Source organism: Somniosus microcephalus, chromosome 29, assembly GCF_052327205.1.
Source record: "Somniosus microcephalus isolate GS21.2 chromosome 29, FLI_Smic_1.0, whole genome shotgun sequence".
Lineage (NCBI taxonomy): Eukaryota > Metazoa > Chordata > Chondrichthyes > Squaliformes > Somniosidae > Somniosus > Somniosus microcephalus.
The window spans coordinates 8,572,468-8,590,135 of record NC_141015.1 but is presented as its reverse complement, the minus strand read 5'-3'; the positions used below and the strand labels follow the sequence as shown (position 1 = coordinate 8,590,135).

Genomic DNA, 17,668 nt, shown 5'->3' with positions numbered 1-17,668 from the left:
CTAGACGAGGGAACTAGATGTATTGGCACAGAAATTCGGGTCGAGGGCTTCCCGTGGGTGCAAGCCCCCGACCTGCACTTACCTTGCGCGCTGGCCATTGAGCTGTGGGCCCGCGTGGAATTCCGATCCTGGGCCTGCTCCAACTGCCGGCGTGCAGTGCTTGCATTTCCCAGGGGCGCAGTTAGTTCCATGCATCTCCTGGGATCACGTGGGCCATGGAGAGCCAATCGGAGCAGGGAAATGCCCATTCATAAGTTTGACAGGAAGGGCTGTCAAAACTTATAAATACTACAGCCCCAAAACATCACTAAATCTTCAAATAATTTGTTTTTTAAATCACATTTTTAAAATAAACTATAAATTACATGAAATAACTATTTTAAACAATAATTTAAATTTTTGAAAAGTATAATTTTATTTTCTAATGGGGCTAAAAATAAACTTACCTTGCTTTAAAGCATTTAAAAATAATAAACCTGTGGAAAAAATGTTTTAATTTTAATTAATTCACCACTTACCTTGTGAAAAGCAGGCCTTACGACTGCTTTTTAAATGTGTAACTTCTGGAGACTTAGCCTCCCGGGAAAACCTGCAAAAAAAAATGTAAGTTCGATGCGCATGCGCAGCCTCTCCTGCGCACGCGTTCGACCCCTTAACCCCTGCTGTCAGGGGAACGGAAGTGCCGGTTTCCCACGCATGCGCAGTGCATGCAAAGAAACCGGCACTTCCATTGGGCCGACAGCTGAGTACCCCGTGCGTACTCATTGTGGAGACCCGAATTTCTGGGCCATTATCTCCAAGTTTGCAGATGACACAAAGCTGGGTGGGCATGTGTGCTGTGAGGAGAATGCAGAGAAACTCCAGTATGATTTGGACAGGTTGGGTGATTTGAGCAGATGCAGTATAATGTGGATAAATGCGAGGTTATCCACTTTGGTGGCAAAAACAGGAAGACAGATTATTATCTGAACGGCAATAGATTGGGAAAAGGGAAAGTGCAACGAGACCTGGGTGACCTTGTGCACCAGTCGCTGAAGGTAAGCATGCAGGTACAGCAGGCGGTTAAGAAGGCAAATGGTATGTTGGCCTTCATAGCGAGAGGATTCAAGTACAGGAGCAAGGATGTCTTGCTGCAGTTGTACAGGGCCTTGGTGAGACCACACCTTGAGTATTGTGTGCAGCTTTGGTCGCCTTATCTGAGGATGGATGTTCTTGCCATGGAGGGAGTGCAGCGAAGATTCACCAGACTGATACCTGGGATGGCAGGAATGACGTATGAGGAGAGATTGGGTCGATTGGGCTTATACTCACTAGAGTTTAGAAGAATGAGAGGGGATCTCATTGAAACTTATAAAATTCTAACAGGACTGGATAGACTAGATGCAGGAAGGATGATCCTGATGGCAGGGGAGTCCAGAACCAGGGGTCACAGTCTAAGGATAAGGGGTAAGCCATTTAGGACTGAGATGAGGAGGAATTTCTTCACCCAGAGAGTGGTGAACCTGTGGAATTCTCTACCACAGAAGACAGTTGAGGCCAACTTATATTAAATATATTCAAGAAGGAGTTAGATATATTTCTTCAGGCTAAAGGGATCAAGGGGTATGGGGAGAAAGCAGGGACAGGGTACTGAATTTGGATGATCAGCCATGATCTCATTAAATGACGGAACAGGCTCGAGGGGCCGAATGGCCTACTCCTGCTCCTATCTTCTATGTTTCTAACACAAGCCGCCCATCCAATATACACACCTACCGAACCAACACCAGCCCGCTCATCCAATATACACACCTACCGAACCAACACCAGCCCGCCCATCCAATATACACACCTACCGAACCAACACCAGCCCGCCCATCCAATATACACACCTACCGAACCAACACAAGCCGCCCATCCAATATACACACCTACCGAACCAACACCAGCCCGCCCATCCAATATACACACCTACCGAACCAACACCAGCCCGCCCATCCAATATACACACCTACCGAACCAACACCAGCCCGCCCATCCAATATACACACCTACCGAACCAACACAAGCCGCCCATCCAATATACACACCGACCGAACCAACACCAGCCCGCCCATCCAATATTCACTTACTTAACCAACAGGTAGGTATTGGGCGGCATTATGTTGGGTATAGTTGAGATTTGTTGGTATTGGATGGTACTGTGAAGGGTTATAATTGGGATTGCTGTTGCTTATGGTGTCGACTGTGGCTCAGTGAGTAGCACTGTTGCCTCTGGGTCAGTAGGTTGTGGGTTCATGCACCATTACAGAGACTTGAGCACAAAAATCTAGGCTGGTAGTTCCAGTGCAGTACTGAGGGAGTGCTGCACTGTCAGAGGTACCGTCTTTCGGATGAGACATTAAACCGAGGCCCCGCCTGCTCCCCCCAGGTGATTGTAAAAGATCCCATGGCAGTATTTTGAAGAAGAGCAGGGAGCTATCTCTGGTGTCCTGGCCAATATTTATTCCCTGAACCATCATCACAAAAACATTATCTGGTCATTATCATATTGCTGTTTGTGGGAGCTTGCAGTGCGCAAATTGGCTGCCGCATTTCCTACATTTCAGCAGTGACTACAAAAGTACTTCAATGGGTGTAAAGCACTTTTTGGGATGTCCTGAGGCTGGATGGCATTGTGTTGGGCATATTGGGATTGATGTAGGCATTGGACAGCATTGTGTTGGGCATAGTTGTGCTCGCTATAGGCATTAGATGGCATGTTCTCACTTTTTAATGGCACTATTATAAGTAACTAGAGTAACTGAACACTGAGACAGGTTGCGCTAATGCACCATTGCCTTAAGAGGATTGTGATGAAATGGTGCTGTTCGAGATTCCGCACTGCCTCCTTAGCACCATCAGGCCAAGGGCATTCCTCTTGTGCCTCAGTTTCTCTTGCATAGGGTTCAATTATGAGGACAGGTTTCATAGACAAGGCTTGTATTCCGTCGAGTATAGAAGATTAAGGGGTGATCTAATTGCAATGTTTAAGATGGTTAAAGGATTTGATAGGATAGAGAGAGAGAAACTGTTTCCTCTGGTGGGGGGAGTCCAGAACAAGGGGGCATAACCTTAAAATTAGAGCTAGGCCGTTCAGGGGTGATGTCAGAAGGCACCACTTCACACGCAGGGTGGGGGAAATCTGGAACGCTTCCCCCCCCCCCCCCCAAAAAAGCTGTTGAGGCTGGGGGTCAATTGAAAATGTCAAAACTGAGATTGATTGATTTTTGTTAGACGGGGCACGGAACCAAGGCAGGTAGATGGAGTTCAGATTCCGATCTGATTGAGTGGCGGAACAGGCTTGAGACTGAACGGCCTCCTCCTGTTCCTGTGTTCTGTGTTTTTATTGATATTGATTGACATGTGATCTAAGACTCTCGTTCCCTGTCAGCAGGAGTCACGGGCAGTGATTTGGAGTTTGATCCTTCCCTCTACCGACAGCCAATTCGAACTCCCTAACTGCTGTCCCAGCACAGATCGAATCTGGTATCTTTCTGGTCTGTGTAGCTCCACTATTTCCTGGAAATACTCACTGAATCCTTGGCCCCGCTTCCTCTATCAGTTGAAACTCATGGGAAATCCTCCGGGTTGCATTTTCAGTTGAGAGTACATCCTGGGAAAGTCCCCCCAGTTCCTTAGAATTGAATCCATCAAATAACAAAACAATGATTTTGGTTCATTTGAACCTTGGTACTGCATTGGCTGCATAAATACAGCTCCAAGTGCAATTTGTAACATTGAAAGAAAGACTTGCATTTCTAGAGCGCCTTTCATGTCCTCGGAACGTTCCAAAGCAGCTTACAGCCCATTAAGTACTTTTTGAAGTGTAGTCACTGTTGTAATGTGGGAAACGTAGCAGCCAATTTTCCCACAAACAGCAATGTGATAATGATCAGATAATGGCCCAGAAATTCGGGCCTCCATGGGCGAGTACGCAGGGGGTACTCACCCGTAGGCCCGATGGAAGTGCCGGTTTCCTGCATGCACTGTGCATGTGCGGGAAACCGGCACTTCCGTTCCTCTGAACGAAGAGGTTCAGAGGTCGAACGCGTGCGTGGGAGAGGCTGCGTGTGCGCTTTGAACTTCAGTCTTTTTTGCAGGTTTTCCCGGGAACGTAAACCTGCAGAATTTAGAAATGTAAAAAGCAGGCGTAAGGCCTGCTTTTTACAAAGTAAGTGGTGAATTAATTAAAATTAAAACATTTTTTCCACAGGTTTATTATTTTTAAATACTTTAAAACAAGGTAAGTTTATTTTTAGCCCTGTTAGAAAATAAAATTATTATTTTTTTAAATTTAAATTATTGTTTAAAATAGTTATTTCATGTAATTTATAGTTTATTTTAAAAATGTGATTTAAAAAAAAATGTATTTGAAGATTTAGTGCTATTTTGGGGCCGTAGTATTTATAAGTCTTGACAGCACTTCCTGTCAGACTTATGAATGGAGCATTCCCTGCACCGATTGGCTCCCCATGGCCCACGTGATCCCAGGGGACGCATCGAACTAACTGCGCCTCTGGGATACGCAAGCACTGCGCGCCGGCTGCTGGAGCAGGCCCCGGATCGTAATTCCACGGGGCCCTACAGCTCAACGGCCGGCGCGCAAGGCAAGTGCAGGTCGGGGGCTTACACCCGCGGGAAGCCCCCGACCCGAATTTCTGGGCCAATCTGTTTTTTAGTGATGTTGATTTGAGGGATAAATATTGGCCCCAGGACACCGGGGCAAACTCTCCTGCTCTTCTTCGAAAAAGTGCCATGGGATCTTTCATATCCACCTGAAAGATCAGACGGGACTTTGGCTTAATGTCTCATCCGAAAGACGGTCTTGGTCGTTGGTCTTGAATTTAATTCCATCAGATGACTTACTCCAGACTCTGTATATTCCAGGTGGCAGCAGGTGAAATTCCTGTCCGTTGTGGGGAAGGAATCTTTAACTAGAGTAATTCTCGGTTTGAATTAGTGTTACAATCATATCAGTTTGCCTATAACTGTTACTATCATTTTATAACCAGAGGAAGTTATCTTTCATTTTTATTTTGTGAATTTATTGATCATCAAGGTGTGGGATGGAAGTGCTGGGAATCGAATCAAACAACGTCCGCATCACCCATTCCCAGACGGGTTACAGCGCAGGTTAGATACAGAGTAAAGCTCCCTCTACACTGTCGCATCAAGCACTCCCAGGGCAGGTACAGCACGGGTTAGATACAGAGTCAAGCTCCCCCTACTGAGCACTTCGCTGCGTCAGTGTGACATCTCTCCATGTTCTGCAACAGCCATTCCATGGCTTCGAGTGAGACTGATAGTTCATGTTGAATGAGGGGTCGTTCTGTGCTGTGCAGTTACTCGATTATATCCAAGCTCATCATAAAGGACCTTTTATCTTCATTTTTGTTATTAAACAATTAAAATGAACTTTTCACACGGGTGTGTGTTGAGGGCGAGAGTGAGAATGTGTGTGTTGGGAGTGAGAATGTGTGTGTTGGGAGTGAGTGTGTGTGTGTTGGGAGTGAGTGTGTGTGTGTTGGGAGTGAGTGTGTGTGTGTTGGGAGTGAGTGTGTGTGTGTTGGGAGTGAGTGTGTGTGTGTTGGGAGTGAGTGTGTGTGTGTTGGGAGTGAGTGTGTGTGTTGGGAGTGAGAGTGTGTGTGTTGGGAGTGAGTGTGTGTGTGTTGGGAGTGTGTGTGTGTGTGTTGGGAGTGAGAATGTGTGTGTGTGTTGGGAGTGAGAGTGTGTGTGTTGGGAGTGAGAATGTGTGTGTTGGGAGTGAGAATGTGTGTGTTGGGAGTGAGAGTGTGTGTGTTGGGAGTGAGTGTGTGTGTGTTGGGAGTGAGAATGTGTGTGTTGGGAGTGAGTGTGTGTGTGTTGGGAGTGTGTGTAGGTGTTGAGAGTGTGTGTGTGTGTGTTGGGAGTGTGTGTGTGTGTGTTGGGAGTGAGTGTGTGTGTGTTGGGAGTGAGAATGTGTGTGTTGGGAGTGAGTGTGTGTGTGTTGGGAGTGAGAATGTGTGTGTTGGGAGTGAGTGTGTGTGTGTTGGGAGTGTGTGTGTGTGTGTTGGGAGTGAGTGTGTGTAGGTGTTGGGAGTGAGAGTGTGTGTGTTGGGAGTGTGTGTAGGTGTAGGTGTTGAGAATGTGTATCAGGTGGATTGCGATGTGGCTAATGATCTGTCTCCTGATGCTAGCTATTCACCCCCACAGGACTCCAATCCTGACAGGTAATTCAGGGTAATTCATCTCTGCTCCTGCCCTACTTGTCTGGGAAGTTTTTTTTATCACGGGCAGCCCAACTCTGGCCGCCCAGGGGTCAGGCTAACTGCTACACATTGAGTTAGCTAAAAAGCACATTTACTCCAAATAAAACAGTCCCCCCTTTTCAATTAATTTCGAGATAACTCATGACTCCTTTCTCCATGACACCACTTTCACACACGTAGGTGAGGGGGTGTAGGCAAATATCACAGGGATGAGTTAATGCCGGTGTCAGGTACGACAGCTACTGCCACCACTTTTCCTGGAACAACTAGGAGATTCAGAATAACAAATTTAAAAAAATTCCCCCATGTCAGAATTGCTTTCATAAGCGTAGGAGGTGTATTAATCAATCTCACGGCTTTCAGCATATGGCTTACTTTCAGTTATACAAGTGCTGACACTGCCCAATCCAATCAGGATACCAGGGCTGCTTTGATGCTCTTACATTGAATATACGGCTCAGAAACAGGCCATTCGGCCCAACCAGTCCATGTCGGTGTTTATGCTCCACTCGAGCTTCCTCCTGTCTTTCCCTATCTAACTCTATCAGCATAACCCTCTATTCCCTCATGTGCTTATCTAGCTTCCCCTTAAATACATCGATACTATTCGCCTCAACCACTCCCTGTGGCAGCGAGTTCCACATTCTCACCACTCTCTGGGTAAAGAAGTTTCTTCTGAATTCCCTGTTGGATTTCTTGGTGAAGATCCACAAGTGGCAGAGGGGGAGATCGCAGTGCTTTGGTGGGGGGGGGGGGAAATACCGTGGTTGAGATGGGTTGAGCTGAGCTATCCTTTATGGCCCAGCAGGACAGAAACGTGTATCAGGTGTTTGCTGTAAAGTAAAGAGCTGGGTTTGGGGCAGAAGGAGCCTCTTTTCTAGGTGAGTGTGTCTCTGTTGAAACCATTTCCTGTGTACTTGTGAACGGTACAGGTTAGGCCAGTGCGGCAAGTTGTAGGAAACTCCTGGTTATCAGAATAGACATCCTGTCACATCGCTGGTACACTGCGGGGGTTTCCTCCTTATCTGAGCTTCACTCAGAAATACAATTCTACAGAATCAGGCCCCTTCCCCCTGTTACAGGTCACCCCAATCCAGCCCCTGTTACAGGCCCTTCTGCTCTACCCCCCCCCCCCCACTTTCCCCCTGTTACAGCCTCTCTCTCCAAATCCAGCCTCTGTTACAGGCCCTTCCACCGCCCCCCCCCCCCGCCAATCCAGGACCTTTCCCCCTGTTACAGGTCTCTCTCTCTCTCTCTCTCTCTCTCCCCCCCCACCCCTCCAATCCAGCCCCTGTTACAGACCCCCCTCCCTCTCATGCTCTCTTTCTCTCACCACCCCCCCCCCCCCCCCCCAATCCAGCCTCCTTAAGCTCAGTTGTGTCACTTGTTCCCAATTGGTGAGCTGCGATGGTGGGGCAGTCTAGAGCGGGGTTTCAGGAGACCCGATTGTCACGTTTTTGAGTTTTTCTGTGAGATATTTTCTCAGGTTCACCATCCTGTCCGTCAATATCCTGTCCCCAGTGACCCAGAATGAACCTCGCAGCCCAGTGTCCCGGTAAAGCGAGGACCTGAGCACAGAGCTCGCTCTCTGGGCACCAGACCCTGGAATGTATGTTGTGCTGCCACGTGAATTCTCCTCGCCCACTCACACCGGCTAAACATTGCCATCAACTCCAGACACAGGATTTGATTCAATGAATGGCTTTATTTACATAAATCAATGACTGACGTATGCACATGTAGTGTAGTGAGGGCATACGGTTCCCGACACTCTTCAGTGGATGCATTCTCTCTTAAAAATGGACCTTTTAAAGAGAAGAGCACAGGCTATGATTTCTGGAGCCTACTTTCCTCTAGTTCACAGGCAGTAAGTAATGTTAAGCACCCAGCACTACAACCGATGCCTGCAAGTTTCAAATACCGAACAGTCTGACGGCCCGCCACGCCGCTGTCTGTGGGCTGCCAATATCATTCACTAAGGTGAAGTTCTGCCCATCGGAGAGTTTCAGCCAAGCAAAGGCTCCACAGGACTCAGACCGCCATCAATCAAAGGCACTGGCGCAGCTCGGTCGCAATCTTTGAACTACGAACGCCCCCGTCATCGATCTGAAACAAAGACAACACGATTTGATTAAACAACAACTTGCATTTATATAGCGCCTTTAACGTAGTAAAACGTCCCACGGCACTGCACAGGAGCGATTATCAAACAAATGTACAGGGGTGATGGGCGAAGGGGACTTGGTGCGAGTTAGGACGCAGGCAGCAGAGTTTTGGATGATCTCCAGTTTACGGAGGGTATAAGGTGGGAGGTCGGCCAGGAGTGCCTTGGAATAGTCAAGTCTAGAGATAGCAAAGGCATGGATGAGGGTTTCAGCAGCGGATGAGCTGAGGCAAGGGGCCGAAACGAGCGATGTTACGGAGGGGGAAGTAAGCCAAATAGCCATTCATTGATATTGATCCATTTTGCCACACCAAATAATGACAACAATTCAGATAACTGGTGCATATTAAACTGAGCGTTGCTCACTCCGCCATTTAAAAATGGTGAGGGGGGAAATCAGGGAATTATAGACCAGTTAGCCTAACGTCTGTTGTCGGGGAAATTATTAGAGTCTATAATTAAGGATAGAGTGACTGAACACCTCAAATTTTCAGCTGATCAGAGAGAGCCAGCATGGATTTGTGAAAGGCAGGTCATGCCTGACAAACCTGATTGAATTTTTTGAAGAGGTGACTGAAGTAGTGGACAGGGGAAGGTCTATGGATGTTATTTATATGGACTTTCAGAAGGCATTTGATAAAGTCCCACATAAGAGACTGTTATCTAAGGTAGAAGCCCACGGAATTGAGGGCAAATTATTGACCTGGTTAGGAAATTGGCTGAGCGGCAGGAGACAGAGAGTGGGGATAATGGGCAGGTACTCAAATTGGCAGGATGTGACTAGTGGTGTCCCGCAGGGATCTGTGTCGGGGCCTCAACTATTCACAGTATTTATTCATGACTTAGATGATGGGAGAGAAAGTCATATATCCAAATTTGTCGATGACACAAAGATAGGCGGCATTGTAGGCAGTTTAGATGGAAGCATAAAGTTACAAAGGGACACTGATAAATTAAGTGAATGGGCAAAACTGTGGCAAATGGATTTCAATGTAGGCAAATGTGAGGTCATCCACTTTGGACCTAAAGAGGATAGAACAGGGTACTTTCTAAATGGTGAAAGGCTAAAAACTGGATGTCCAAAGAGACTTGGGGTTTCCGGTACATAGATCATTAAAGTGTCATGAACAGGTACAGAAAATAATCAAAAAGGCCAATGGAATGCTGGCCTTTATATCCAGAGGACCAGAATACAAGGGGGCAGAAGTTATGCTGCAGCTGTACAAAACCCTGGTTAGACCACACCTGGAGCACTGGGAGCAGTTCTGGGCACCACACCTTAGGAAGTATATATTGGCCTTGGAGGGAGTGCAGCGTAGGGTTACCAGAATGATACCCGGACTCCAAGGGTTAAGTTACGAGGAGAGATTACACAAACTAGGGTTGTATTCCCTGGAATTTAGAAGGTTAAGGGGTGATCTGAACGAAGTTTTCAGGATATTAAGGGGAACAGAGAGGGTAGAGAGAGAGAAACTATTTCCGCTGGTTGGGGAGTCTCGGACTAGGGGGCAGAGTCTAAAAATTAGAGCCAGACCTTTCAGGTGTGAAATTAGGAAACACTTCTACACACAAAGGGTGCTAGAAGTTTGCAACTCGCTTCCGCAAACGGTAATTGATGCGAGATCAATTGTTAATTTTAAATCTGAGTAACAGCTTTTTGTTAACCAAATGTATTAAGGGATATGGGCCAAAGGCGGGTATATGGAGTTAGGTGGCAGATCAACCACAATCCCATTGAACGGCAGAACAGGCTCAAGAGGCTGAATGGCCTTCTCCTGTTCCTATGTATTTTATCAAATATTATATTGGACACATTAACAAAGTGGAAGAAAGAAAAGTATCTAATTGGCAGGCACAGCACAGCATGAGGCTGTTTCCAAGGCATTTTACAGCTGTCCATTAGCAACAGAAGCAGCCAAAGATTTTAAGTTGTTTGTGTTGAGGTTTGATCTCGCGACTGTGAGAATGTCTTTGGCCGTGCAGATATTTTCTTATAAAACTCTGAGCACAACAATGATTAGAGGGACCGCAACGGCCGTGTGGAGGGATTGTTCACATACCATATATAATCCAGGCTGGCACCGTCGCTGCACTGTCAGAGGGGCAGTACTGAGAGAGCGCTGCACTGTCAGAGGGGCACTACTGAGAGAGCGCTGCACTGTTGGGGGGGTGGGGGGCAGTACTGAGGGAGCGCCGTGCTGTCGGAGGGGCAGTACTGAGGGAGCGCCGCGCTGTCGGAGGGGCAGTACTGAGGGAGCGCCGCGCTGTCGGAGGGGCAGTACTGAGGGAGCGCCGCACTGTCGGAGGGACAGTACTGAGGGAGCGCCGCACTGTCGGAGGGGCAGTACTGAGGGAGCGCCGTGCTGTCGGAGGGACAGTACTGAGGGAGCGCCGCACTGTCGGAGGGGCAGTAGTGAGGCAGCGCCGCACTGTCGGAGGGACAGTACTGAGGGAGCGCTGCACTGTCGGAGGGGCAGTAGTGAGGCAGCGCCGCACTGTCGGAGGGACAGTACTGAGGGAGCGCTGCACTGTCGGAGGGGCAGTAGTGAGGGAGCTCTGCCGGAATTGTTGCCTGAATGTGAGGTGATTGGCGCAGTTGTGACCTGACGGGAGCTCCTGTTTCTCTTTCAGGATGGACGATACGTACTGTCTGGGGACGCAAAATGTGAGTACGGCCCCGTGTTTGAGAATGATTTGCTCCTGTCTCCGGCACCAATCGAGCTGCTGACCCTTTGTTGTCTTTACTCTCAGGATGGCAATGACTTCAGCTCGCTGGACCTCAATATGTTGGACAACCCAGAGACATCACTCGGGTCAAGTAAGTGGGGGGACGGCGGTGCGGGCGGGGCTTATACATGCCAATCGGAATAGAATGACCATCGCTCCCGAACACCACGCCTGCTTCTGTGCTCCTGCACTGACCATCAAACGGGAGTCCGGGCCTGTGGAGCCGGGGGCTGTGTCTGCGGGGATTTGGGGGGGGGGGCAGTCTTGTGGGGCTGGGGCAGATCGAGGTGTCTGGGGTGGGGGGGGACGAGGGAACAATCTTCTGGTGTAACACTGACCAACCCTTGTCTTCCTCTTGCAGCAGTCGGCCCGTTTCTGGTCATCGCTGAGCAACCGAAGCAGGTAAATCCCCCGCACCCACCGACTGACCGACCGCCCCACCCACCCACCTGGCACAGGCACGGCTCCAGGACAGGCTGAGAGACAGGCACAAGCAGTAAAACGTTGATTTGATTGGTGCAGGATATTATTGTACGAAACCAGTTTCAGTTTGTGGGTGTAAGCAGTAAACTGCCCTCAGTCTGACTGGGAGCTCACTGGCCAGTGGGTGTGCGGAATGGGCAGGGCAGACTCTCTGAGGCTGAGCCTGTTGTTGGGGTAAAGTAGAGCGTGTTTGGCACTGGGCTAGATCATAGAACAGCTCCATTTTTGGCACCCAGTACTATCACTCACCTTGATGACCACGAACTTTCATTACTTTAATTAACCTCAGCAGTTTACGGGCAGTTGCGATTACCTGGATTGTTGGACCAGCAGCCTTAGAGAGACGGGCCAGGTTCGCAGTTCAACAGTACAGCAGGCCCCTGACTACCCGCCAGCAATGGCCCGGGGCATCTACTAACACCTTGGTGACTTTCACCATCAGCCCCGCTTAGAAATCAATTTGTGTAAAGATCTGAAGCTGTCGCTCTGTTTCAGCTGTTTTGGTTGTGTAATTATCGCTAGTTTGACCGCTGTCTCTGTCCCCACTGCGGTACATAGGCCCCAGACCAAGGCCCCATTCCCTTTCTTTGCTCTCCCTTGTCCAGAGGCACTGAGGCAAATTGTAGCTGTCTGGGGATTGGACCGGGGTCTCCCAGCTGCTTTAACTCTGAGCCCCTGAGCCAGCTGGAGGCTTTGCCACCACTGAGTGTATGAAGCCAATGATCCTCACTGATTTTGGGCCTTAGATGTGAGAATGTTGTGTGAGACAGTCTATAATTGTGATGTTGCTGCCGCTTCACGTACTGAATAAACCCATGGGGAGAGGGAGCTGATTGTTCAATCATAGAATGATACAGCACAGAAGGAGGCCATTCGGCCCATCGTGCCTGTGCCAGCTCTTTGAAAGAGCTCTCCAATTAGACCCACTCCCTGCTCTTTCCCCAGAGCCCTGCAAATTTCTTCTCCAAGTATTTATCGAAATACCTTTTTAAAGTTATTATTGAATCTGCTTCCACCGCCCTTTCAGGCAGCGCGTTCCATATCACAACAACGCGCTGTGTTTATTTATTTTTTAAATTCTCATCTTCCCTCTGGTTCTTTTGCCAATTACTTTAAATCTGTGTCCTCTGGTCGCCAACCCTCCTGCCACTGGAAACAGTTTCTCCTTATTTACTCTATCAAAACCCTTCACGATTTTGAACAACTCTATTAAATTTCCCCTTAACCTTCTCTGTTCTAAGGAGAACAACCCCAGCTTCTCCAGTCTCTCCACATCACTGAAGTCCTTCATCCCTGGCCTTTGTGGTAAATCTCCTCTGCACTCTCTCCGAAGCCTTCACATCCTTCCTAAAGTGCGGTGCCCAGAATTGGACACAATACTCCAGCTGGGGCCTAACCAGTGTTTTATAGTTTAGCATAACTTCTTTGCTTCTGTACTCTCTGCCTCTGTTAATAAAGCCAAGGATCCCGTGTGCTTTTTAACAGTCTTATCAACTTGTCCTGCCACCTTCAAATATTTGTGATCATACACCCTCGGGTCTCTCTGTTCCTGCACCCCCTTTAACATTGTACCATTTAGTTTATGTCGCCTCTCCTCATTCTTCCTTCCAAAGTGCATCACTTCACACTGTCTGCATTAGATTTCACCTGCCACGTGTCTGCCCATTTCACCAGCCTGTCCATGTCCTCCTCAAGTCTGTTACTATCCTCCTCACCTTTTCAAGTTCCATGTCATCTGCAAACTTTGAAATAGTGCCCTGTACACCCTGTGTAACAACATGATGTGTGTCTTGTTGTAGAGAGGATTCCGATTCCGCTATGGCTGTGAAGGGCCTTCACACGGGGGCCTGCCTGGAGCGTCCAGTGAAAAGAATCGCAAGACATATCCAAGCGTAAAGGTCAGTGAGTGTATGGGGAGAGGGCAAAGGTCAGTGAGTGTATGGGGAGAGGGCACAGGTCAGTGAGTGCATGGGGAGAGGGCACAGGTCAGTGAGTGCACGGGGAGAGGGCAAAGGTCAGTGAGTGCACGGGGAGAGGGTAAAGGTCAGTGAGTGCACGGGGAGAGGGTAAAGGTCAGTGAGTGCACGGGGAGAGGGCACAGGTCAGTGAGTGTGAGGAGCATTTGGGAGAGAGTAAAGGTCAGAGTGTGATGGGCTTTAATTGAATTAAATGTTTAATTTTTCCACAGATTTATAATTACATTGGTCATGCGAAGATTGTAGTGCAGCTGGTGTCTGCCAAAGACCCTCCCAGGCTACACGCTCACAGCCTGGTCGGGAAACAATGTACAGATGACGGAGTCTGCATTGTACAAGTGGGACCAAAGGACATGACGGCACAGTAAGTTCAGCCTCTGGTTCACACCACGTTTCACTTGTGAAACCCAGGCCCCAGTCACCAAACCGCTCCACATTGAAAAGAGTAGGACCCAGAATGAAGTAAATCAAGAAATAAAGACTTGCATTTATATAGCGCCTTTCACAACCTCTGGACGTCCCAAAGCGCTCTACAGCCAATGAAGTACTTTTGAAGTGTAGTCACTGTTGTAATGTAGGAAACGCGGCAGCCAATTTGCGCACAGCAAGCTCCCACAAACAGCAATGTGATAATGACCAGATAATCTGTTTTTAGTGATGTTAGCTGAGGGATCAATATTAGGAATATAGGAACAGGAGTGGGCCATTCAGCCCCTCGAGCCTGTTCCGCCAACATTGGCCATGACACTGGGGGGAGCTCCGAGTTACCCAGAGTGCAGTACAGGAGACTAACGTTCTGTACCCTTGTTCACTAGGTTTACTAATCTGGGCATTCTACACGTCACAAAGAAGAATGTTCCGGAGGTCCTGCTGGACAGGATCTTTAATGAAGCATACCAGAGAAACCCTTTGAACACCAAGAACTTTATTAGCAAGGCCATGCTGTCAGGTGAGTTCAGTGGGGACGCCCACAGCAGGAACACGGAGAGCCCGGTTAGAGAGTAACAGCCGATTTCAGCCCCTGCAATCTTCGGGGCTCTGCTTTTTATAGCTGTCTTGTTATTTGTGGGAGTTTTTACAGGTAAGATGGAAGTAGTAATACGGCAAACCGAGCAGGAAGAAATGCAGTGGGGAAAATGCAGCAGAGTGGCAGTGTTTGAACACTGGATCCCACAGAGCTGAGTTTAGCAGGGTCCAGGGGAGCGGGCAGGGTGCAAGGGAGCAGGTCAGAGTCGTGTAGGAACAATTCGGAAGAGCGAATAAATCCCGGCGACCCCTTGCCATCTGGTCAGAGAGCACTGGAGGGGCGGGACCAACGCACCCATGGGACTGAGACAGGAACTGCCCCCAAATCAGTTACATCGAAGTTACCACACGGAAACCGGCCATTCGACCCAACCAGTTTGTGTCTGTATTTACCCTCCACGCGAGCAAAGAGTTCTAATCACATTCACCCGCCCGGTTCCCAGATCCCTTCAATGCCTTTTCCTTCATCCCCCTATCCAATCTAATCTCGCGTTGCCCCAGTTCCTGTAAGGTGCTGGTAATTAACCGAAAGCTGCAGAAATCGAAGGCTCGAGTTTGCGAGGCCACGAGGTGGTGGGTTTGGCCTAGGGTGAAGTTCTGTATGAAGGGCCGGTCTCGGGTCTCGGGAGAATTGGCCAAAAGCAGCAGGTCCCATTTAGGAGAGACTTGGGCCGGGGAGCGATACCTGAGTGGACTGTCGGACAAGGAAACACTGGTACAGCCTGGCAAAAGGCAAGTCCAGGACGAGATCAGCAGAGTGATCAACACCTGGGATGCTTGGAGCACGGGCGGAGAAGCCAGATGGGCTGAATGGCCTCCCTCTCCTGTTCTTCGCTTCCTGATCCTGACTGCCCCTGTCTGTTTATTAAACTGCCACCTCCATTTATCATCTCAAAAACTAGCTTTGGACGATATACTTGTTTACTGGACATTCAAACATAAAGCACGAGATTCTGCGCGGTGCCGATCAGGCCCACGGGGGCACTGACTTTTTAAAAATGAGAATTTTTGGGAGGGGGTGATGTAAATGTTTGTTTCCTAGCTGGATGAGTGAAGATAGACTCAGCGACCTCCCTCCCCTTTATTCCTCTTTGGGACAGGGATGGGAGAGAATGAGTCTTGATTTCAATGTATTGTCGATGCAAGGACTGAGCTGGACTGTGCATTTGAGCTGGGAGGTGCTGACCCCGGCCCACACTGTCCCCGTGACAGAGGGAGAGCAGGGTCACCCAGCGGGTGATACAGAAAGCTTTATATAGATTTAGTTGTATATATTAACAACTGATTTATTTTTTTTAAACCAACCCTTCACAGCACAAGAACTCCAGCAGTTTCAACAAGACTCTGAACAGTTAGCGAAGGAGATGGATTTGAGCGTGGTCAGGCTGCAGTTCACGGCCTACCTCCCCGACGGTGAGGGCACGTACACACTCCCACTCGAATCCGTCATCTCCAACCCCATCTTCGACAGCAGTAAGTAACTGTGTGTGGGGCAGTACGAGTGCATGTGATGGGGGGGGGGCTACAGCAGCACGCCCACATTCAACTGGAATAAGATCACAATATACTGCGGATGCTGGAAATCCGAAATAACAACAGAAAACGCTGGAAAAACTCAGCAGGTCAGGCAACATCCGTGGAGAGAGAAACAGAGTTAACGTTTCAGGCCGAAACCCTTCGTCAGAACTGAGAAAAAAGCAGGAAATGAAACATTAAAAGGCCAGTTTGGGGGCTGGGAAATGGGGGAGGGGATGACAGAACAAAAGGGGAGGTCGGGGAGAGGTGAGGAGACATTAAGAGATATTCAAGGTGAGACGAGATGGTAATAGGACAGGTAAAGAGACAAAAGATGGCTCTAGCTGAAGTGTGAAATGCGCTGGCAGAATGGAATAACCCTGCTCTGGAACAGTAAGATCTCACAGCTCAAGGAGCATTTGTTTAGCGCCTTTAATGTTTAAAAAATGTTTAAAATCCCAAAGTCACTTCATGCACAACGAGAGAGTGTGCTACACCCCAGGGGCCCAGGGAGAACTTTGCACCAACCCACAGAAAGATCTAGAAAGTTCCTCAGGAACCAGAACCATGTTCGCTATCGCTCAATGTCATTATAGGACTTAATTGACCACTGCATCAATCCAGGGGCAGCAGGCCACATCTGCCAGGGCAGCCAGCAAGCTGCCCAATCTTGCACAAGGCAAGTCATCGATGCCAGTTGCCTGGGCCACCCAGTTCATTACTCTGATGCGAGAGAAAAACAAATGAGTAAACAGGACGTTCATGTTTATCAGATTGCTGGGGTTTATCAGATTGCTGGGTTTCCATGAGTGCTTGGGGCTATAGATTGAATTCGTGTGGCCACACAAGCCCTCACTGTTAACCCACTCCATTATGTGAACTGGAAGGGATTCCCCTCCCTTAATGGCCAGTTAGTGATCGACTTCAGGTGCAGGGCTCGGCACATCAGCGGCCGGTATGTTGGGAGCTGTCATGATTCATTCATCCTATGAACATCAGACATTGAGGGGCAGGAAAAGACCAGCTGGTCCATCAAGCCTGTCTCACACCACGATGGCCGGAGCATCGTGACCAAACACTCCCCCACCCCCCCGTAGCCATGTCCAGTGTCCCTTTGTTCTTTCAGAGTGAAGGGCAGGGTACTGGCTTCTTGAAGGTGAGGAGTTTCATTATTACTGTGACTGCTAACGCCCTTGAGCAGGACCACCAGTAAAGGGGTGAAACGCCACAACCAGGCTCACATCTGCACGCAACTTGAAATCGGAGGCTGAAGGGAAGAGTCTGTGCCGAGACCGCTCCAGCTTGCTCCCAGTGTAGCCTTGTGAATTGTGGTGGCCTGCTGTGTCCTCCATAATATCGTTCTTCAGAAGGCTGTGAATTGAGGTTCCTGAGGAGAGTAGGCTCTTGCTGTTTGATGGAGTCAGGGACACTTTCACCTCCTGCTCCTTGCTATTTACAGCCCTTTCAAACTCTCAATTCTTGATTGGCAGTTTTTGGACTGGGTGATT

The 17,668-nt window shown here is 48.7% G+C and overlaps 2 protein-coding genes across 3 annotated transcripts in view; both read left to right on the top strand.

Moving 5' to 3' along the window:
* Positions 1-7,828, top strand: part of LOC147098456 (tetraspanin-5-like) — a 111,932-nt gene extending 104,104 nt beyond the window's left edge. Inside the window, exons 5-6 of the mRNA XM_085969979.1 lie at positions 6,214-6,230; positions 7,756-7,828. Coding sequence (XP_085826105.1) covers positions 6,214-6,230; positions 7,756-7,828 — 90 coding nt within the window. The remainder of the gene's footprint in view (positions 1-6,213; positions 6,231-7,755) is intronic.
* The window catches only part of LOC147098455 (nuclear factor NF-kappa-B p100 subunit-like), a 76,533-nt gene that overhangs the window by 10,863 nt on the left and 48,002 nt on the right, over positions 1-17,668 (top strand). For both annotated transcript variants that reach the window (XM_085970138.1, XM_085970137.1), the window contains 7 exons: positions 11,065-11,098; positions 11,185-11,251; positions 11,522-11,562; positions 13,443-13,541; positions 13,832-13,983; positions 14,435-14,568; positions 15,960-16,118. In XM_085970138.1, coding sequence (XP_085826264.1) covers positions 11,066-11,098; positions 11,185-11,251; positions 11,522-11,562; positions 13,443-13,541; positions 13,832-13,983; positions 14,435-14,568; positions 15,960-16,118 — 685 coding nt within the window. In that variant the 5' untranslated portion in view covers position 11,065. The remainder of the gene's footprint in view (positions 1-11,064; positions 11,099-11,184; positions 11,252-11,521; positions 11,563-13,442; positions 13,542-13,831; positions 13,984-14,434; positions 14,569-15,959; positions 16,119-17,668) is intronic.